The sequence below is a fragment of the Pogona vitticeps genome, chromosome 2 (genome assembly GCF_051106095.1).
Source record: "Pogona vitticeps strain Pit_001003342236 chromosome 2, PviZW2.1, whole genome shotgun sequence".
Lineage (NCBI taxonomy): Eukaryota > Metazoa > Chordata > Lepidosauria > Squamata > Agamidae > Pogona > Pogona vitticeps.
The window spans coordinates 211,024,451-211,048,294 of record NC_135784.1 but is presented as its reverse complement, the minus strand read 5'-3'; the positions used below and the strand labels follow the sequence as shown (position 1 = coordinate 211,048,294).

At 40.7% G+C, this 23,844-nt stretch overlaps 1 protein-coding gene across 1 annotated transcript in view; it reads right to left on the bottom strand.

The window, feature by feature from the left end:
- The window catches only part of MUSK (muscle associated receptor tyrosine kinase), a 98,078-nt gene extending 75,513 nt beyond the window's left edge, over positions 1 to 22,565 (bottom strand). The window contains exon 1 of the mRNA XM_072992021.2: positions 403 to 22,565. Coding sequence (XP_072848122.2) covers positions 403 to 514 — 112 coding nt within the window. The 5' untranslated portion in view covers positions 515 to 22,565. The remainder of the gene's footprint in view (positions 1 to 402) is intronic.
- Between the last annotated feature and the right edge of the window lie 1,279 nt (positions 22,566 to 23,844).

The following is a 23,844-nucleotide window of genomic DNA, read 5'->3' as shown; positions in this document are numbered from 1 at the left end:
ATGTTTACTTTAAAATCCCGCTGAATTTATTTCCCAGTAAGCATTCACAGGATGCAAAAGTTATCCTAACATTTTTAGAAGGGCCGGCTAAAGGTGTTCTACTAAAAGTAGAGTAAAACAGTTTCAGTCATATCACTTGTGCTTGGCATTGATACTTAGGGTAAACAGACTTCCACACAAACAGTGCGGAGCACAACTTACCCATCAGAGCACAACTTAAATACTGTACAATAATTTCTAAATACAAAAGCAGGATTGATTCTTTCAGATGCGTTTACAAGAGCAAGGAGTTCATTCCTACAGATCTCTGTGGCTTATATATTTTACCAATCGCCTGGGTTGCCTGAGGCGATAGAGTAAACATATAACCAGTGGCAAAGAGAAGATGTTATTCACACCAACCTTTAGGGAGTCTCTCAGCTAAACTGAAGGCTGCCAGCGTGAAGATATGTACAAGTGGAATGTTGAGCAAGTCTTTCATGATTAATCCAAGGATGGGGAGAAAGGGAGCCATCTTCTTTATTCACAGGCAGGCATATTTCTTCCTGGCTGCTTAGCTTTAAAGCATGTTTTCTTGCAAAGTTCCTCTCAGCCACTGACTCTGTGGGTTCTAAGTATAATCAGGAATTTTCAGACTTGGCTGCTGTGATGGACGTGGCCAGCTGGTCCGCTTCCACTTCAGTCAGTATCAAAATGTGGGGGCTCATGAAACAAGAGAACGCAAATCCCTTTAGAATTCCTTTTAAGCAAACAGTGAAGAGCACAATGCCTCAGTGCCCTTCTAAAATAATAGCTTGATACAGTCCAACAGAAGGTGTCTGGCTTCCACTTCAGCCAAGGAAGAATAAGGGCAGTGTCGTTCTTCAATAATCAGTGTTTTTGAAACCTCCCTCTCTTGCTGAATCTGATCAAAAGTCTATTTAGGACAGAATTTTGGGAAGTGCACAAAAGCCTTCTTCTGCCCAGATGATGTTACAGCCCATAGCCCAGTATTGCCAAATCTGACTGTCTATGACTCTTCACAGACTCGTCACAGAGACCTTTTTCAGATCCTTCCTGTGCTTGGTGATAAGCTTGCCACCTTATGGATGCAAAGGACAGATTCTACCACAGGCTGTAAAGTAGCAATAGATCTCCACTAGTGTTTATTTCCTGTGCCTAATATAGAGACAGGGAACACATGGCCCTTTAGAAGTTTTTGGACTGGTATTACTATCATCTTCAGCCAACATAGCCAGTACTGCGGAATCATAAAAGCCACAGTCCAACAACATTTCTAGCAGGGGTTACTAGAAGATCTTATATCAACGCAGATGGTAGAATTGCCCTTCTCTTTCCTGCCACTAATAGACGTACTAAAATCGTATGATCACTATCAGATAGTGAAGAAAATATTTTATTTTACTGTACTGCACTTTTATGCTGCTTTTCTCATGCTGAAATAGCTTAAGAAATGGGGAGAACAACCATCAGAGGTCTGAGGTCACACGTACCCATCCAGGGACCTCAGAGGGCCACTCTGAAACCAACGCCTTCTATGTTCTTACAAAAATGGGGGTGGGGGAGAGTATGGAAGTAGCCCTTTGTATCCTCTAGTGGCCATTTTTAAAAAAAATCAAAGTAGTAGGAGCTGTAGTTCAAAAACACAAATGTGCACATCTCTAATTTCATTCACTTCAGTAACCTGGGAAGAGTGGCCTTAATATTTTAGAGGCAGAGATAGACAGGAAGCTGTTACATTTTGGCACTACTATAGTAGCGCTACCATATTGAGGGGCGAAAGAACCAGGGGCAGGCAAAGTCTATCTTCTGACCTAACAATTCCAAACATGCAGAAGAACACAAGCGTTAATCCTCCCCAACACACACATATGTAGTCTTGATAGTGTAACGCTAGGATAACTAAGTTAAAAAGTAGTGGGGGGAAAAAACATTCAAGAACTCAAGGACCATGAAATATAATTCACAAATGCAAGGCCTTTACTGCACTGCAGTGAAGCTAAATGCCATTGAGAGTGACTGCATGGGAGTATATACAATCTAGAGATGGACACGAATTTAAAAATGAATCACCAAATTCATACAAAAATCACTAATTCATTGATTCATATACTGTATGTACGAATCAATGCCCCCAATGAATACGAGTCAAAGAATGTTTAGTGATCTTTGATTTGACATTTTGTTTGGCTATATTTCCCTCTCCCTCCAGCAACTAGAGACACCACAATTGCAGGAAACGTTCCTCTGACTCTCTTCTACAATCCCTCCAAGTTTAGTGAAGATTGGATATCAAGTGTCCAGGTTATACACCCACAAAGAAAGTCCCCTCCCCCAGGCACCTGGAGACACGAAAATTACAGAGAAGCTTCCCATGACGCTCCTGTACAATCCCTCCAAACTGGTAAAGACTGGGTTTCCCCAGACCAGCAGCCACAAGGCACTTTCCTTGAGGAGACCCACTTTGTGGGTGTGTAACTTCAGTGTCCAAAACCCAATCTTCACCAAACCTGGAGAAGTTGTAGAGAAGGGTCAGGACAATTTGGTATCTCTAGGTCCTTGGGGCTGTTTTATATAGTTTCAGATTTTTTTAAAAATGAATTTGTTGAGAACAGGAAACTTTCCCAGTGTTTGTTGGGCATTTGTTTTTTGAACAGGAGGCTAGGCAGAGCTAGATCTCTGATACTTCACAAAGCCTTTCAGCTTAGGCCTTTCTCCCAGATGAACCACATTTAGGTGTCTGTCTCTCTAGTGGAACTCCCAGAATGGAGAATTCTGGGATTTGTAGTTTAAAAGGAAAAAAGAAGAATGGCACACCCTTCTTTTCTAGAAAAAGTTGTTAATTCAGCCTAGTTTGAGTATTGTTCAATCTTGTCTTTTTTTGTTTTGGGCTGTCCCACGTGGGACTGAAGAAGGACCAAACTGAAGCAAAGACAATTTGTGGATGATGTAGCCAGTGGACCTCCTCTGCAAATAGAAGCAAATTCTGGTTCAGTTTGTTTAAGGGTGATCCTTGCTAGGTTGTGGATATCTACATATGCTCTGCCTCAGTGGAATCTAAAGCCCAGTCTCTGTCCTCTGCTTGTTTGGAAGATAAATATTGTATCTCCTGAGATCAATGGTTTCATTTTTATGATGGAAGAGAAAACAAGGATGTTGTCCCATTATGTTCTCTTTTACCGTGCTGAGGAAAATCCTTAAAAATAACACATGTTAGAAAGTACAAGAAATGTGAATAATGGTCAGGAAACATGCAAATTGGATTTGGACAAAAATTTGGAACTTAGAAAGCACTGTTTTGCATACATATATTGAGAGGAGATGCCATGACATAAAAGTGACTATATGTGAATTGTTAACTGATTACAAGAAAGCCTGTGAAAGTCCAACATGGCAGGCTGAAGTACTCACTAGTAAAGAAAGGTATCAGTCCAAGAGATGCTCATATAATTAGCATCTTGAGCTGTTTTCAAAATGTTGCAGTTAAAGCTGAAGATCAGATAGCAGAGGACACAGAGATATGAATAAGGATGTATATGCTCTCACTGCTGTATTTCAGTGGGTATTCTTAGAACATATTCAGATATGCATTTCATGATTTTAATGGCAGCATAACTGTCACTGGAGAACTTATCAACAACATCCAATATGCAAGCAGTATGGTATTGCAGGCTGATAGTTTATACTGTATGGTCTGCAGAAATTACTCAATGAAGTAAGAAGCAAATACAGTCTTAAAAATAATTTTAAGAAAACCAAGTTAATGCAATAAAAGGTCACATGAAGAAATGCAGTTAAACATTTCTGAAGAAATGCAGTTAAAATCCAAAATGAAAGTATGAATTTTGTTGACAAATGCGTGTACCTTGGAATTTGATCTAGTGAACAGTGGGAGCATAGCCTTGCAGTAAAAAATGAGAATAGAGAAGACCCAAAGCAGATTCCTTATGCACACACACACACACAAAGGACCTGGCTTTGCAAATATGTCTTATGTATTCTTAGTTCTAGCGTGTGGTGTGGAATCATAAACTTTTACAGAATCATCTATTAAAAAAGAAGTATTTGTAATGTGTAATTTATTGCAGGATGCTAAAAAATTATTGGATCAAGAGGGTAACCAATGAAGAAGTACTGTATTAAGATGAATTCATAAAACTCAAGGAATCATAAACTCAAGGGAAGAATGTTGAAGACTGGTTGATACAAAACATCACCATGTTTAGAGCTGCTAGACCCAAGATCAGTATGTCCATAATTACATCCAACCCTACGGAGAAAATGGCTAGAAGAAGATAGAAATTATAGAAGAGAATTTTTGAGAAATACGAGAGAGGAAGGGATTCTTTCCCCAATATTCTTCAGTTTTGTCTTTTCTTGAAATGACAGCTCTTGTATTTCTATGTGTGCAGTAGATTTTAGTCTTCCCTCCAGAAAAAAATCATTATTTTGTGCTTCCAGGTTGATTCTGACCTCGTGATACTGACCTTTCCAGGATATCCTAGCTAGAGTGTACTCAAAGATAGTTCACCCTGCCACTTCTCTGATGGCTCTCGAGGACTGTGCAGGTTGCCCTAGAAATGCTAGCTTTTCTCTTGGGAGGCACAGTGGAGAACTGAACTCCTCATCTCTGCCTCTGCAGCCAGTTATCCAACTCACCAAGCTATCTAGCTCCAGAAAAATTAGAATCTATAAGGGGGGAGAAAACTTCCAATGGTGAACTGTTGAGTCTGATGTCTTAAAATGTATTTTATTGTTCTCTATTAATGCCAATCCCTGAATAACAGTAAAGATTCCTATCTGTCTATATGGCCAGCACCATCAACCATAGCCATGAGGCTTTGACAGTGCTTGGGGACCATGAGGTTTGCAAAAATATGAATGCAAAGAAAATCCAAAAGAACACATCAAAAGCATTTCAGTGGTAACTGGCTATGCCTAGTGGGGACAAAGCTAAATATTGGGATAAACACCTGAGGAAAGAGGGGAGTGTCCTCAAAATAAGCATGGCCAGTTGTTGGAAACTCCAACAGAAGGATCATTTTGTTACAAGTCCTACTTTTTGTAAATTACCACCCAAATAATTCCAGTATGTAAGAAACAGGGTGAAAAATGTTTGAAGCCGGCTAAACCAACTCACTACATTGCCTGGTTCAGACATAACTATCTTTATCTAATCAGTCCTTTGTTAAGAAACAATTATTAAACCATAGTTTCCTGGCTCAGATGTAAGATGAAACTTGTAGTTTAATAAATCATGTTAGATGCCCTGAAGCTGCATGGGCAAGATGAAGTGCAAGGACATAGCATACAGGACAAATCTTGTCTTAAGGGTACAATCCTAACTAACCAAGGCGGTTGATGATCAGCTAAGTAGTATTTGTATGTTTATTGACCATTGCCTTAATATTGCCTGTTAATGATGTAAGATGCCTCTTCTTTATTCATCATGCCTAGTTTTGAATATTGTCTTTTAATTATTTTAACCACTGTTGTATACTCATTGTTTTCAACTTTAAATATGGTCTTTTGTTCTTATAAAGGGATGTGGTGGCACTGTGGGTTAAACCACAGAAGCCTCTGTGCTGCAAGTTCAGAAGACCGGCTGTTGTAAGATCGAATCCACGCTTGTCCCTGCTCCTGCCAACCTAGCAGGTTGAAAGCATGTAAAAATGCAAGTAGATAAATGGGTACCACCTTGGTGGGAAGGTAATGGTGCTCTGTGTCTAGTCACGCTGGCCATGTGACCATGGAAACTGTCTTCGGACAAAACGCTGGCTCTACGGCTTGGAAACGGGGATGAGCACCGCGCCCTAGAGTCGGACACGACTGGACTAAATGTCAAGGGGAACCTTTACTTTTGTTCTTATAATCCACCTTGGGTTCTTTTCAAGGAGAAAGGCGGGGTAAAATTATTTTAAATAAATGAATGAAAGAATAAATAAATTGACACTAAGCCAACTGAGGCTGTAGAAAATCCAAAGTCCTGCAAGCCTGGGGATGCTGGAAATTATTTAGGAGTGTCCTGAACCTGGACTAGCTTTGTGTTGGCTAATTTCAGCCAATACAACAGTTGTCCCAGCATATCCAGTTGTGCCATCAGAAGACACTTCTGCCCATTCAAATTCACCATGGCCAACGTATCTCTGAGTGTGGATTGCAGTGCCTGTTTTATAAGCTAATAAGCTAATCATAGTTTGCAGTCCAAGGAATGTCAATGACTGAATGAGACCATTGTGTGCAAGTGAAAATTGTGAATTATTATACTTTTAAAAAAGAAATAAAATATAAACAAGGACAAATTTGTTCACTCACCTGCTCACCCCTTTGTATTTTAAATAACCTCCTGGGTCAGGATTGGTTTCAGTGTATGAACTAAATGCAGATGTTGATACTCTAAAGCAGCCACTCTCAACCTTTTTTGTTTTTGGCCATAAACACAATTTGAAAGAAATATAGGCTGAATCAGGATTATATAAGTATCACAACAAATCTTAGAAGGTGGTGTGTGAAGAATTGTTTCCAGTCTGTTGCCCCCTTCAAATGCGCCAGGGCCCCCGAGGGGGCCATATAGCCCCTGTTGAGAATGGCTGCTCTAGAAAACAGATATAAACTGTCACTTTAAGATCTGAAGCAAAGTGTAAAAACAGAGCCATGTCTTGCAAATAGATTATAAACTATGGACATTATGGGAAGTGGAAAACTGATAGCTCTAGGGGGAATTTCAGAAATTGGTGCCCAGAGGGACCTGGTGTTTTTATTGTCATGGCAGCTACAGTCCTATGAACTGAGATAACTGGTGTCTGATATAGCCATTATGCAGAATACATATATCATCTTCGTGTCCAATTTTCTCTTCATAAGTGTTCAAAATTATTTACTTTGTATAAAATAAAATGAGCAGATCTTCATAATGCTCCTTATTTTCTTGTTGAACATTTTCTTATTTACACAAAACTTAAAGATTAAACTAAGCTGTCCATAACAACTTAAATGCATTAAATGCATAGCTTGCACATAATTTTACTTTAGAATTTTACTTTTCCCCTTTTGTGCTGAAATAAGCACACATAGATCAAATCCACTATGCAAAGATGAAGAGCACTTAATTATCTCTCACCCAAATTCTGTGGTTTTGTTCTACACACACACACACACACACACACACACACACACACACACACACACACACACACACTAAAGTCCATTCTCCTTCCTCATAGGAGCAAAATAAATTTATATATATATATGAAAGGAACATCCCTTTCTGAAGTGTGTATTTTTTTTCCCCCTTTCTTCTTTGCCCCTGCATGGGGAGGGGGCACCACAGCACTTCAGGAACAAGCTTTAAACCTGCTTTGCCAATTCATGGTAGATCCAATCTAGATTAGTGTAAATTCAGAAAATTCAGACTGAATAAATAAAATATTGCAGGTATACAATTTCCCCGAGAAATGAAATATTGCTCAGAAGCCTGTGAGTGTCAGTTTTGATTTATTAGAGCACCATTCGATAAAAATAGAAGTGAAATGAAAAAGAAAGCAAGTACTGTATTCATACTGAGTTTCTCTTTGCTGACTACTAGCCAACTAGAAAATGACAAGCGTCAGTTTTCACAAGTCTTTTCCTTTTTTGCCATTGCATTCCGGTTGCATCAATTTGAAATCCAATGTCAAAAGACACCTATTGTATGCCATTTTAAAATAAGAAGAGTAACAACAAAAACTTCTCTGCATGCTCTTCCCTCTCCTCTTTGTTTCTTCAATTCTGTGCTATTTATTTCCAATAAAGCAAACGGCAAAATCTTGCAGGACCAAGGGTTAGTCCATAACAACTTAAATGCAAGAATTGCTGATATGCAATTACATCTAAGGTGGAATGTGACAGCTGTTTTAGTGTAAGCAAAAGCAAATCCCTGTCCATAAAAAGTCATGTTAAGCTTACCATACCACAGATGCAATTTTAAACAACAGTTCATCCAACTCCCAGGATATGTAAAATATTTAAAGCAATTGTCATGCTCCCTTCTTTACCTGGCTCCTCAAAAATAGCAAAATCCCCCATACCTCTCTGAGTGAAGACTAAATGGAAAGCGTATTAAAGTGGGAAAGGTAATAACTCCACGGTAGTGGACGTACTTTGCAGGCAGAAAGGCTCAAGTTGAGTCCCCAGTAATGAGGTGGGAGAAAGAACCTCATGTCAAACCCTGGAATGCTATTGCTGGTCAGTGTTGACAATATTGAATAAAATGGACCAGCTGTTAAAGTCTCACATTTTGTTTGTGTATACTCTTTCAAAATGGCTTTACTAGCAGTTGGGTGGCTTTTAAAAAGCAAAGTGTTTCTCTTTTTGAAAAAGTAATTCTGAGAACTTTTTTTACAGCTTCCTGCACTCTTCTTTCTCACTGAAATGCAAGCAGCTTCGGGACCCTAGCCCACGGGCATGCTGGCAAGTCTTTGGATCCAAGTCTCAAGTTTTGAGTCTGAGTCTCAAGTCCCTATTAAATAGCTCTCTCCCCCCTCCCTCAGATAAAAGCAAGGAGTGGGTGGGATGGTCTGAGGCTTGTGAACCACAGAGAACAATTTCTCTTGAAGCCTGAGCTGATCCCCCAGCCTAACCATCCCAGCCAATGACGAAATGAAAGTGCTTGGGAAAACACAGAGCAGTCGTAGATATTCCTCCTCCCCTTGCCCAGACCAACCTCGTGCTTGGAATCAGGGCAAATGGGGGGGGGAGTAGAGCTTGCCTCACCTCACCTTCCCTCATTCCTCTACTCCCTCCATGTTGCTACATCCACCACCACCATTTGCCTGCCTCTTCTGTATGGAAACTGCAGTTCCCTGCTTACAGTGCTGGAAAAGATACTAATAAATAACTACGGGTGAGAAGACCTGTCTGTCTTGCTTTCTCCTGCAGTCAAATTTTCAAACCTCAAGTTCTTTCTATCCTATATATATACGATTTGTGAATTTTCACAAATTCTTCTAAAATGAACTGAAATGAATGCCTGGAAAATTCAATGACTAAAGCTATATTAAGCAAGGAGAGAACCTTATTGTGCCTGCCTGATATGTAGATGAAGAACCCCTTAGGGGGAAAAAAAGACATCGCTACCTAATGAAGCAGCAAAATGGCTTACTACACAGGGATTTGATTTCAGATTTCAATGAACTGAGCTTTCGAAGTTCTGATTTGGGTGGATGCATTTCTCAACTTCAGTATCTCCCAAATTTGAGTGTTTTTACTCTCAGGTTCTTTCCATTCTGAATTTGAAGAAATTTGTAGAATTTGGAAAACTTTAATGAAAAGCAAACAGAATCAAAATTATTCTGCATCCCTGTTAGTAACTAGCAAAGGGTTTCTTCATGCAAGCCCTCAAAATGAAAGTCAGCAACAGATTTCCCAAGGCCATATATGAGCCACAGTTACCAACTAGAGGTGGAAGAGTGTGGTTGTGCAGCCATACGACCGACCGGCTCTCACTCCCCTTGCAGGAAGCTTGGTGACACCAGGCCCTTGACTCTTCATTTGAAGGGGCACTTTAATAAAAGTAATTGCTGATGAAAGCCTTGAGCTTGCCAGATATAATCAGTGTTGGTTCTGTCATGAGGGAGAGCGAAGCAACCATCTCAGCTGGATGGGGTTGCTATTGTTTTGTGTGAAAGCAATGGACTTCTATATGCTACATAGCCATCTTTTGACCTCCTAAACGTGCCTGCTCTTTCTGGGGTGTAGACATCATCTCACTGCCAATACTGAAACCAGATTCCACTGCTAGTCCAGCTGGCTTCCGTACACAGAATGGGAAGGGGGTGCCATCTTGTCTGTTGCCTGAGGCAGAAAAATATCTTGATTTGGCCTGGCACATAATGGTTCAGAGACCAGGGCTCTTAATGAAGAACAAAATGTTTCAAAGCACTTGATATGAAACTGATTATAAACAAAGGCAAGTCAGACGGATCATGTTTCCACGTCTCAGAGGACAAGATCAGGCTTAAGAATCAACAGTCTACAACTGCCTCTGGCAAAATGGGCAAATCCTGGGGAGTCAGATCTAGCACCGGACGGTCTGCTGCTGTAGCTTCCAAGAAATTGGTTATGGAAAGGGGAGTTCAACAATCCCACCACTTTGACTGAAGGGTGTGTTATGCTGGGCTGAGTTCCCAGCCTTTGATGGACTTTTACTCTTTCTGGACATTAATAAACCAACATTGCTTGGGATGATTTGCATTTGCTGAGTCTCATAAAAGTACTTAACAGTACTTTTGAAAGAACAAACTGTTATGCTCTGAGAAAATAGACTAGATCGTCGTGTCCTGCTGAAATTCATTCCAGAGAGTGGCACCCATTTCCTTACCCCTGTTAACCCTGACAGTACTAATCCTGACAGTACTCCAGGAATCAGTAACTAGCAGCTCATACCACAGTGGCTTGTTCTTGGAAGATCCTGTGGTAGGGAGTAAGACTCTTGTTAATGGTTTAGATGGTGCATTGTGGGGAAAAGTGCTCAGACATGTTTTGTCAACTGGCCTAGTCATTCACTTTACTATATAACCATTCTTAACTTTACTCAGTTAATGCTTAATTGCTTTACTTACTCGTGTTACTTGCTGTTAGCTGCTTACATCACTTACCCTTTTGATTTTATTTCATGTTTAATTCACTTGTTTTATTTCCTAGCTGGCTTCAAGGGCTTTCCTGCTTCATAAATGACACATTGTCCTCATTCCATATTTCTGAACATAATTTCCGATGGGTCTTGCAGGTTTGATTGCTGTCTGAGGTTTTTTCCCCATTTCCGATGGGTCTTGGGGGGGTTTGTTGCTTTTTTGGGTTCTTTCCCCATTTCTGATGGGTCTTGCATGCTTCCCTTGCTTTTTGCTTTGCTTCCTTTGCACTTCCGTTGTGCTCTGCTTGTTTTTTGCTTTGCTTTCTTTGCATTTCCGATGGGTCTTGCATGATCTGCTTGCTTTTTGCATTGCTTTTTTTTGCATTTCCGATGTGCTCTGCTTGCTTTGCTTGCTTTTCTTTTTCCCCCCCACTCTTCAGCCGGAAGGGATTAATCGTGTTTCCACTGGGTCTTGCAGTTATTTTGTGTGTGTGTGTGTGTGTGTGTGTGTGTGTGTGTGTGTGTGTGTGTGTGTGTGTTATTTTTTTCTTCAGCCAGAACAGATTAATTGCATTTCAATGCATTCCTATGGGAAATGGTGCTTCAACTTGCGACCATTTCAAGTTATGACCGGAGTTCCAGAACCAATTAAGTTCATAAGTCGAGGCACCACTGTACAATGTGGGGAAAACAAGGGACAAAAGAATCATGCAAATACATGTTTCTGCTGCAGAGATGGTTGGCGAAAAGTCTGCTTGCATTTCTACAAGTGATGCTGTCACTCTGCAATTTCCTGGTTCAGAATATAAATCAGGTGAGCTTAGAGTATTTGGTGTCCTCCCATGCTAACCACTGAATCACAGCTAGTCTTACTTTACAATCATGGTGAATGATGAGGTAGAATCCTCCAATGTACCTGGGGCAGCAGGCTCCATCAAAGGATGCTGAGCAAGCTGCCTAGAACACATACTTTTCTTTTTCAAATGAAGTGAGGCTGTTGTCACATCCTAGCAGGAACCTTCCAATATCTGCTATCTAGAGCGCCACCTCACTTTTTCTAGCAGTAGCATCAGCTCTGCAGACCAAAATATAGAGTAGTTCCAAACCTGGATTTCTTTAGGACTCTCTTCTTCTTCTCTTTCACCTTCTCTCTCTCTCTTTCTCTGTGTGTGTGTGTGCGCACGCACACATGCACGCATGTGCGTGTTCATGCATGTGCGTGAACATGAAAGCTGGACTGTTGTATTAGTTGTGAAAGAATCTTATAACCCTCACTCAAAATTAAGAGTTCCTCCAATCTTTGGCTTTCCAGAAATCCTCTACTAATTTTCATTGGGAAAGTGGCAGGCTCAGAAGATATGGTGACTTTCATTGTGTTGTGTGGAGAAATAAATGGTGAGCATGCTGGGAAGCATTATAGTTCATATTATATCCTGATCTAAATTAGGGACTCTATGGCTTTTTATTTTTAGAGAATATTTTAAAGTGAAGCAGAATACAGTCATGAAGACTTTTGTTCTCTAGTTTGGCACTAAAATCCCATGCCTCCTGCAGTCTCTGCTGCATGTACAGTGATCTTTTCAAAGACACAGTTACAATGTACTCCAATGACAAAATGTACCTCTCTGATTACAGTATCTTTCCACGCCTGTCGCCTAGGACAATGCACTCTTCGATCCCAAACCCACCTCTCTACGTGAAGATTCTGGCCATGCCATTGCAGCAGAAACATTCAAGAACAGTGGCAGTTGCCAGGCTCATTTAACTTGCATTGACACCTGTCCAGTCACACAAGCCATGAGATCAGCCACCAACAAAGATCACAAACCAACTGATAGGTTTGGCTTGTTAACAAAATCTCTGGCAACTCAAAGCAGCAGCCTTGAAGAGTCACAAGTGTAATGTCTTTTTATAGCCATCTCGGACTTTCCTCCTCATTCTACTGGAAGTGAAGCATGATGCATCAAACTCTTTAAACGCATGATGCTGCACTTTCATGCTAAATAAAGCTGTTGCTGGCGACGAGTCATGATGTCTATAGATTTTCTCTAGTATTGGAATAAGTGTGCTTCCCAAAAGCGATGTCTGGGGAGCAGAAGCAAGAGGGTGCTATTGCCCTGGTGTCCTGCCTGTAGTTTCCCACAGGCAGCTGGCTGGCTACTGTGGCCCAGACAGACCTTTGGTCTCATCCAGAATGGTTCCTCTTAATACATGTTCTATACTAAGACAGAACATGGGTCCAATTACCCAGTACTGTCTACTTTGTACTGGGTAATTGGACCACTGATAAGCCTTGGATCTCTGTAGCCTTTCAGATGTTGGACTGCATCTGCCATCACCCTTGATCATCAACCATGCTACCTAGAGACAACAGGAGTTGGAGCCCACTTATTCTTTAGTGTCTCACAGAGATTTCCACCACTATTTGGTGACAGAGCCTTTTGAGTAGAAATGCTGGTGGCTGACCTAGAGGCCAACTAAATGCAAACTGGATGTTCCCCCACAGACTTCTTTGGTGACCATATTTTGAATCTAGTTTTTAGTAGTATACTGCCAGGCAATTATCTTTCCTAGTCCTGATCTCTCATATATTTTTATTAGAGAAACTGTGAATTGAACCTGGAATCTTCTGCCTTTTCCAAACACTTGTCCTTTAGCTGTCATCTCAAACTGGTATTTTATATTTCTGCCTCGCCCTGCTCCTGTATACTCTAGAATGTGCTGAATATACTGTATACTTAAGAAAAATTTACACCAGCACTTTCAATATCCAGACTTCTGCATTCTTAGCATTGCATCTTTCATCCAATGATTAATCCTTCGGGTAAGGCTAAACATACATTTTAGCTTGAATCTTTTCTTGGATTCCCCCCCCCCCCAACTTCTAATTCTGTAACAGCACAGCCATCTGCTGGCTGATTTTGTAATTTGCAAACATTTCTAGCACACTGAAGCAAGATTGACAAGTGTGTAAGAAGTTCTTAATGAAAAGCTGGATTTATCATGAAATTGGAGGTTGAACTATAATAACTTCCAAACATAAACACTGATGTAAGCTTTAGTTCCACAAGTTCTTGTGACATTCGGATAGGTTCTAGTATCACAACAGGTAAGATATGGGTCAATACTATAGATGAGGATTTTCAGATATGAGCTGCCAAGTGAAGATCCTGGTCTGGATGCACATCTGCTTTAATCAGTAATGAAATGTAGATTAACATGATCACCAAAGCCTGTTTTTCATTGATATATGTTCCCTTTGGCTCCTTGAGAATGGGTGGTCTACCTTGTCCGGGTCATATTTGGATGCCCCATCAATCAACTGACTTCTAGAGAGGCACTTAGTTACTGTATAAGTAAGATAAGTAATGACTTATCTTCTGTGATGAAGTTAAAAAATCTAATGTGGGGACTGGCTAGCCACACACTAACCAACTATGCAAACTAATTTAATGGGAGCAATTAATCTTGAACATCTGACTCTCACATTAGCTCTTCAAGTTGCATGCAGGTTCTTTTCCAAATAAGTGCTCTGTAATTTAATTCCTAAGCCATAATTTGAGTCCTATTTCAAGTCCTTTGCCATAGAGAATCTGCTGATACAGAGGTTGCCAGTCCCACAGCATCATATTCTTTGAGATTTCGGAACCAAAGCCTGAGTCCAAGATACAAACCTTTGTGACGTCACTGAAGTGGCTGAAAAAAAGCAAGGGTTGGGAAGGAGATATGCAACTGCTCTTGGTCAGCTAATTGTGGAAATGAGTATGAGATGAATCCGGGTAAATAGGCCTAGAATTGGACTAAAACCCAGATAATCACGGTAAACGGCAACCCAGAATCAGGACGAATACAACAACATTTTTTTGGCTGCTAAATAGTAGCAAAATGTATTCAGCAGCTGCAGCAGTTGAAACTATTCCGGCTAGGATTTATACCCTGCAAGACTTTGCTAACAGCACATACTTCATGCTAAAATATATCAAAGGGTTACTGCTAGCCCACACAGGGTTTGTTTCCAGGTCCCTACTCTCTACCAAGTGCATGCATCCATTGGCTCCTTGCCAGGTCTCCTCTTCTCACACTTTCTGGGGTGCCGACATTGTTCAAGTGTAACTCACACGGAGAGATATTTACATTGAGCCTGTGGGCCCTGATACCCTCTGGAGATCGGTGGAGATAGATCCCCAGGTTTTAAAGTTCCACTTCACACACGAAAGCCACTTTTTCCCCCGCTCCTCCCAGCGCCACCTGCCCTGAGATTTGTCTCTCTGCCTGGAGACGTGGAGAAGCACAGCAATTCCCTGAGATTTCTTCAGTCAGCATCCTAAGACTCTGCTTCGCTAGTGATCACGTCGCTATCACTCTTAATGTGACATGGGATTTGACAAACTGGATGATAGAAATAATTTATGAAAAATCACATGTACTTGATGAAGGGAACCTGATGGAGGTTTAAGCTGAGACATAGATCCTTCCTCCAGCTACCAAATGCTACTGCTGTGGCCACAAAAAGAGGGGGGGGGAGGGAGGGAGAGGGAGAGGGAGAGGGAGAGAGAGAGAGAGAGAGAGAGAGAGAGAGAGAGAAGCTTTTCTATGGTACTTGGATCTGTCTTTATCACCTGCTAAACATATTAGCTACTGAATGTTATAACAATGAATCTAGTGCCTGAAATTGTTTTTCCTCTCCTCCCCCCAAATCCTTTCTTTCTGTGTCATGATTTCCAGATTTTAGGTCTTTGGACAGACACTGCCTCATTTCTGTCGCTTGTAAATCACTCTGACAGCGCTTTGGTGAGAAGACTGGGATAGAAAACGAGTTAAATAAACACAAAATGTATAATATGCAGGCTTCTGAAATTCATAACCTCCACACATTCAGCTGTCATGTCATATTTATGGCCATGAATTAATGTCTGATTAGGAGTTATTGAGGTCCAAAGACATACTGGCTGAAGTCCAGTTGCTTAGTGTCATATTTCATATTAGAGTAGGCCTGTTGAATCACGGGGGGGGGGGGGGGGGTTGATGAGTCAATTCCTCTGTAAATTCCATTGATTCAACTTAGCTGCAACTTAGAGTGCGATCAGATAGTGATCAAGGATCACACTGGAATGGGTCAGTTCACTGGGAGTGATCTCCCTTAAAGTTACCCTTCTGTGTGCATTTGAATTGCTCCAGCCCAGTTCCCCAAAAAGAGTAGCTCTGCTGTTGGACCAAAAAGATCCAGAGTAGGACTGGTCCAGTTAACGATTTTCTGTACCTTGTCTGATGCCCAGAAAATAGTCTGAACTAGATCTTGCCACAAGTGACCCAACATGCAAGTGATATCTCCAATTGAGTCTTCCCTGACTTTAGGGTAATAAATTGCAACTAGAGTAGGTCCATTTGAATCAATGGGACATATGGAGGATCTGTTTCATGACATCCCCACAGATTCAATGAATGTATTCTAGTATGATTTATTACACTAAGTAACAGAATTTCAGCCAATGTGTTTAAGAGGCTCCATGGCATTACGAATTTTTATTTTTATATTTACAGGCCCATTATAATTTGAGTCCATAAACTGTATATCAGCTTGTGAATGTATCTGGCACGGCATAAATCACTTCCAGGCAATGGGCAGCCAAGTATCAGCACAATGGGAGAAAGCCCTTTCTTTTGCTGAGCACATCACAGGGGCATTGTTAATGGGAGAAGCCTCTTGTTTTGTGCTTGGCAGGTGAGACAGATTCTCTCTCCACTCACTGTGGTTTCCGTACAATATGCAGATGACTGAGGAGAAGGGACTATGAATAGTTTTTTTTTTTTATTCTTCCAGGATTTCCAGATATTCCACATCTAGCACTGTTTTGTTGTGGTGTGGACTGAAAGAATAAACCCACTCCTCCCCATATCCTTTGGAGTCTAGGAAAGAAGTGGAAGGAATCAATTCCTTTGCACTGTAGACATCCAGAAGCAATGGGAGAGGATTTTGCTGCTTCTGAGGATCTTAACCTCTGTCCTTCCCTGAGATTGCTGCACATGCCAGAGGACCCAGGGGAAGGGAAACAGCTGGGGTGATCAGAAATCATAGCTGTCTGGCCACTAAAGCCAGCCAAAATATGTCCTGGAAATTGATCAGATTTCATGTCTGTTGTAATTGTTTGCACATGGAGAGCTGCATAGCTCCACTCTGTGTTTCCTTCCCCTTTCTCTAGGTGTTGTGACAGGAAATAATTTATGTTAGATTTACGAGTGCCTGAAATAAGGGAATCTTAAGGCCAAACCATATGCAATGTGGATTGTTTAGTTTGCCCGTGTGTGTATGATCTTTCTTTCAGAAATAATAATTCCTTAAAAAAAAAGCCTCATGCCTCATAAATGAAGTGTGTGCGCACAATCTGAAGGCAAGGATGGATGATACCTTTGTAAGACTACTAAATAATCACAATGTAAGCTAGCTTTCAACACCATACGGGTATCTATCAGACAAGGAACCACAGAGCTGTACAAAGTGCAGAAGAAGCATAAGCTGTTTTATGCTTTTTTTTCTTCAGCTTGATGAAAACCTGCACTGGGTTAAAATCAAGCTTGTGTTTGTGATTTTTTTAATGGTTTAATACAGGTACCATTGTCTCAGTGAGTTAGATATCTGTCTGTGGAGCCAGAGGTAGGGAGTTTGATTCCCTACTGTGCCTCCCAGGAGAAAACGCAGTCTGTGTAGCTTTGGGCCGGCTGCGCAGTCCTGGGTGCCTCTAGCAGAAGAAGGGAATGGTAAACCATTTCTGAGCACTCTCTATCTATTCTTTCTATCTGGAAACAATTGCCATAAGCTGGAACTGACTTGACAGTACACTATTGCTATTATTAAGAAAGGTCTCACTCGCCCTTACTGTTGGAATAATTATAAACTGTTATAGGTGCCACAGTAATCTAAATGATTCAGTTTTCCAATACAGAGAACGGAGTTCAACAGCTATATACTTTTTTTTAACATGTCTTGATTTATTTACATTTATTTCATTGTCACATTTATGACTCACCTTTTTCCCAATCAGCTCAAGAAGGTACACATAGCTATCCTTCTCAATATTATTCACTCATAACAACTTTGTGCATTGGTCAGGCTGCAAGAGTATGACTATTGTAAGGTCATTCCCGTGAGTTTGAGGGATGAGTAGGGATCTGAACCCTGGTCTCTCAAACCCTAGTCCAGCACCGTAAACACTATACAACCGTGGCTCTTTGGAAAATCTTTCTCATTCCACTGGCCCCCACCCCCCACCCCACCAGGTGTTCTCTGTTAGGGCACAGAGTTGTGTACACCACAGGACAGGTTTGAGCCTCCTAAAATAGCATGCTTACTCTATTTCTGGTGGTGGACTCCCATCACCAATGCTACAATAATATTAAAACATCAGTCTTATGCCTCAAGCAGCAAAATGGCATTAGCCAGCCTTGTTGAATAAGATCCTTTTCTTAAAGCCCCCAAAGCTGGGAAAGAGTTCTGGAAGGTCTGAAGGCCTGTAACAACAGTGAAAGAGTAGCCTTGCCTTTTCCACATCCTTAGCTGAAAATTAAACTTCAGTAATGTGCAACAAAAGTGGACCGTGTGGTTATCGCCAAGTATGGCTCCACAAGAAACACAGTGCTCTTTAGAAAGAGTCATACCTTTGTGAGTGTGATCAGATGAGGATTTATTTTGTTTGCTCTGGAGATGGGCTGATCCACTCCTTTTCCCAGTGACCAAGTGACATGTATACCTACAGGCCATCCCAAATCAGCCATCTCTGAACTTTACCTACCCATACCTTTCTGGTCTCTGTCAGAGGCTACTGATATTTTGGTGTGAGCAGGATCCAGTGTGTATTTTTTTTCTGGGATCAAACCAAAGTGAATGGCTTAGCCACTTCATGATCTTGGGAAATGGAAAACTTCATCTTACCCTCCTTTGGAGGGGCCACAAGAGGAAGCAAAGGTTTTTTTTAAAAAAAGAAGAAGCCCTAAGGCATTGCTGATATACTATGCCATGGGGGGGGGGAGTGAGAATTTCCTCTCCCCTCCCCCCTCCAAGGGGGAATGGAAAGAAACTTTAAATTTCCCTTTCAGTTATGAAGCAGCTTAAACAGAGCATGGAGGAGGAGACTGGAGAGGACATAGAGCAAGAGCCTTTGTTTTTCCTTTTGAAGGGAAAGAAGGGCCAAAACAGAGTTACTTGTTTTATATTGATGCAAGGATCACTCCAAATGACTTCTCACATGTCAAAGGGACTCTGTTTGGCATGATCCAGCACAATCCAAGCCAGGATAATTTGGCCCTCAAGTCATATTTTCTATCTTTCCAATGCTTTGAAAACCCTAAGGATGTTTGTGAAGGGCTTGTCACAAACTTTCTGATTTATTTATTTGAAAAGATAGTCATGGTGCCAGTTTGCTGAGTGGGATTTGAGCAGCCAGGGTCAACCTCTTGAAAACGGAGATGCTGACTTATGGCAATGCTAACACAGAAGAAGTTTACAGGTCCCTTCTTCTGGGGGTGCTCTAGACCAGTGCAGCTTGCCCAGGGCTACATGTATTGTGTGAAAAGGGGCTTCACTGAAACATGATGGGAAATAGTAGCATAGCAAAATACTTAATAATGAAAGAAACTGATTTTTTTTTCCTTTCTTTTAAAAAACCTTTGATTGATTCTTTGAATGAACAAGGGGAACACAGCTATGCAATAGAAAGGAGTCAAGCCTCTGTGAGTGAGTAGACATTCAAACTGAAGATGACCCACAGCTGCATCCAAAGTCAGTATAGTCATGTTGACATCCAGCCCCTGGTAGGAGAGGAACAGGAAGGTTCTTTTGCCACAGTTTGAGAAGTTGCAACAAACCATCACTAGAGTGCAGCAGGAACCCAATATTTGAACTTCGTCCCTAGAAAATTTTCTCTCCCCTCCCCACCTTCAGTTAAAAAAAGAGAGCCTAGCTTAACACCTTTCGTGTTTCTTAGAAGAATCTTGATTATTGACTCAAGGGGCAAGCAGGTAAAGATTTGAAGAGTGCAATTTTCTAAATTAATATTGTGCAGTGCACATAAGAATGAATTTTAGCTGCAGTAAAAACCAATAAGGATATTCAGTGTGGTTTAGTGGAAAGAATGACAGAATAGGAATCAGGTGATCTGGATCCAAATCTCTGCTTGGCCATGGAGACTGACAGAGGTGTCCATGGAAGTGATAAAACCATCCCTTAAACACATTACTTACTTTTAGTGCCCTATTAGGATTACTACAAATTGGTTTAAGTGGCACATAACATAACACACAAAACCAGTAGCCCCCCACATGTTGTATCTCTTACTTCTCAAAGTAAGAGATATAACATGCTAAAGCAGCACTCAAACAAAGAACCTGGGACATAGAACTTCAAGAACATATGAGCCAGTCAGACAAATACAGTGTTGTTACTAATAATGCCTTTACAGTAGCTTCATATTTGATGAGCACAATGTCAGTCAACAAAGACCGGAAGAGCCTTCACATTAGCGAGACTTCAAGTTTTACCCTCTAAGCTCATGGAGGGAAAATGTCAACATATACCTATCTCGGATTGCCTGTGTCCGTGTAATGATGGCCAAGTGGAAACTATAGGTCATGTTTTTATTGTACTGTCTTTTCTATAGAGATCTACGCACCAACCTCCTCAGCCCAATCATTCTCAGATATCCAGGGAGACCTGATGAATTTAACATCAAGCTACTTCTTTCCAATCAAGACTCCCTTATTAAATGCTCTGCAGCAAAATTTTGTTCAGCAGCAATGGCACATCGCTCCCTTATAGTCTCCTGAGTTCACAGGTTGACTGGTTTTAGCATGAGGGTGGTTTATTGTCAAGCGTAGAGAAATGTTGTGGTCACAACAGAAGGGGGGAAATATTTACAGATCTTTATAAATATGTAGAAAGGACCCCCTATAACCCAAAGACCCTGTCCAAACCAGTTTGCCCTAGACAATCCAATGGTTCAAAGGATAGCTATAAAAATACTGTATTTTATTCTCCCCATATTTTTCAACCAGTACACAATTAATTATTTGTTGTACACTTTTAAAATTACATTTTGTATATTTTAAACATATAACATGTTTTATGAACTGGCTGTACACTTTTTAAATTGCATTTTCTAAGTTTTAACCACATAATGTGTTTTATGAAATGATGGTATATTTTTAAACTGCATTTTGTATATTTTAGCCACATAATATGTTTTATGAATTGGTTGTATGTTTTTTAACTGCATCTTGTACATTTTAGCCATGAACATGTTTTATGAGCTGGTCAATTGGTTGTATATTTTTAAACTGCATCTTGTATATTTTAGCCATAAATATGTTTTATGAGCTGGTCACCCGACTGTAACAAATAAAGTGATTCATTCATACTTCGCAATAAGTGTGTCAGATATAACTTGGTAGTTTTGTTTTGTTTTGAGAGAGAGAATTCCAAAATCCCCTCCAAGCCTTGGTGGTTTGGGCAATTGTGAGAGTTGCAGCTTAAAAACAGAAAGTTTCCAAGTTCTGGTGTTCAGTTTTCAGCCCAAATTTTATCACCTGGCAAACCCAATCAGTTCACGCAGGGGTAAAGGCTCTATTTTAATTTTCTAAGAACAAGTAATAGTAAAAGGTTTATTTCCAAGCTTTTTAAGTCATGCCTGTGTGGTTTATAACAATAAGGTTCAGGTAGGGAAGCACAAAGTTTGCAAGAAAAGGCCTGGTGCTCAACAAAATGAATTTAACAGTAGTTTCTAACTAACTGACACATTTCAGAATAAAATATTCATTCAGAAACTGAGATTTTTGAGAAACTCACCAAACATGTAAGGGTTTCCTGCTATACTGGAAATTTTTTAAAAAATTTGCTTTTTTCAAATCATAAAATAGCAGGAAGATCCTAGATGTCTGGGGATGGTATTCAGTTTCTTAAAAATCTTGACTCGTTTCACTTTGAAATGTGTCACTACTTAAGAGAAACTGTTTCATTTATTTCATGGCTGTGGTCTGTCACAGAATGAAACAATTGCTAACAAACCCACTTTGAACTACAGGGGAATCTAAAGCCCTCATCTATTATGTAAACAGACACAGCTCAATAAATACTGCATCTCCTTGGGCCTGGTTTTTTGCAATGATACTCCATTCTTAAAGGCACTCCTGGTTTATAACAATTTCCAAAGAAGTAACCGTGTTCTAGTCTGTCTCAGCATGTTCACAAAACTGAAGAAGAGGGAAAGAAGGGGAGAAATGACAAAATATTCTGATTTATCTCATTTTCTGCCAACAGTGCTCCTTTGCATTCCACATGAGACAAACAGGACAATGTCTATGCAAAAGAATGAATGGGCACAAATCTGACATCAGGAATGGCAACGCAGAGAAACCAGATTCAAAACAGGACACTCCGATGTGGATCTCTAAATGGCTATTGAAGGGTGAAAAAAGAATTACAAACGTGGTCTCCAGAGGGAAACAGCTGAAATTAGCTACATAAACAAGTTCCAGTGTATCTCTAAGGGCCTAAATAGACACTAAGGCTTGTTAACACACTACTACATATATCAATAAGCCAGTTTTCTATAGCACCATGGATAAATACAATAAATTGTGGACCTTGATAGACTCTGACCTCTGCCCCAGAAACAAGTCTTAGTGTTTCTGTGGCTGCCAAAGGTACCTGGCAATATACATTACCACCTTGGCTGGGGTCTGCAGCTTCAAGTAAGCTTAATGGTCCAATGAGTGGGTTAGCAAACCACTGTCACCATCTCCATTACCTATATCCTCACTTGGTAAAGATGCTCGCTACCATGGGTTTAAATATAAATATAAAGGACATTGTTTTTGCATTCCTTGTGCCTGGAGAACCATGAAACTCACATGGAAACAAATATTTTTGCCTTTAAGTGCGGCAATATTTTGCCTCACCTCCTCCCCCCACCCCTTGTTCATTTTGCCAACACTGGTTCATGACAGCGATTGCTATAAACCTTGCCCATTGTTCAGCTATTAATCTCTTGTGATCCACTAGCTTACTTCTTCTTTGTCAATCACTGACAAGATGAAATAAAGCCACGACTGATCCCGCTTTAATTCCAAATGAAATGTTTTTGGCAAACTCTTCAGAGTCTACAACACCCTCTATTATACAGCAGGCCAGGATGACGGTAAGTCTGCAAACTCCGTGGCTGTCTAAGATTCACTGCTAACTGCCAACATCAACAGTTTTGCCCTGCGGTAGTGAATGCCAAAATCAACCTAGTTCAGCCACTTCACCATAATAAGAAGTTAGCTAATTGAATTAGCTTGCATGAATTGCAAATAAGATATGAGCAGGACAGGCAACAGTCTTAGCTAATTGAAAAATCATGCTAGCAAAAGTCATTGGGGGAAACTTGAAGACTAAGGCCTGCATTCAGTGATATCATTGCACCAGCACAAGGTTTGTTGTGCTGCTAGTTGCACAGTGGGCTAAAATACTCATGTGCTATCAGTGGCAGCATTTATTTATTTATTTTACTGTGGATTATGAACCCACTTAAAATACAAGACCTCTGTTTTAATGCAGTTCCTTGGCTGACATGTAAAGGTAAATGACTGGGGAGAGACAGTCCTTCTTTCACAAGATTTGTCTGTACAGCGGCTGGATGGCAGCAGCTACGGAGCACAGAGGCAGCAACAGCAGTGGCGGTTGGGGGCTCACCAGCCATCCGAGATGCCCCCATACTTTGCTGCCTGGCTGCCGTTGCCCACTGGGTAAGCAAACCCTGAACAGGAGGAAGGGCTCTTTCATCCTAGCCAATCACTGAAGAAGCCCTACTGTGACTTAAAATAGCATCCATTGGGCACCATTTAAAAATGCATTAGGGCTTGCACCATGTGAAGTGACCAAAATTACCTCAAATTCCATCTGTTTTTTTACTGGATTTTGGCCATTGCCAGACTTAGCACAATGGTTGTGTTCCACTTGAACAACCACCTGGGCAAGCAGTTATGCAACTAGTTAGACATGCAGTTCCACAATGGGTTGGGCACCTGCTTGCATAATCACTGTTGTAATTGTGTTAAGTAAATGTAAAGTTAATCGCTACTAACTGAAATGATGGTGATTTTCATTCCACTAGCATTATGCTGGACTTGGAGCCATTAGATTTATTTAACATCTTTTGTCAGCCTGGTGCTATGCAACATTTTTTATCAACAGCTTGGATGAGGGT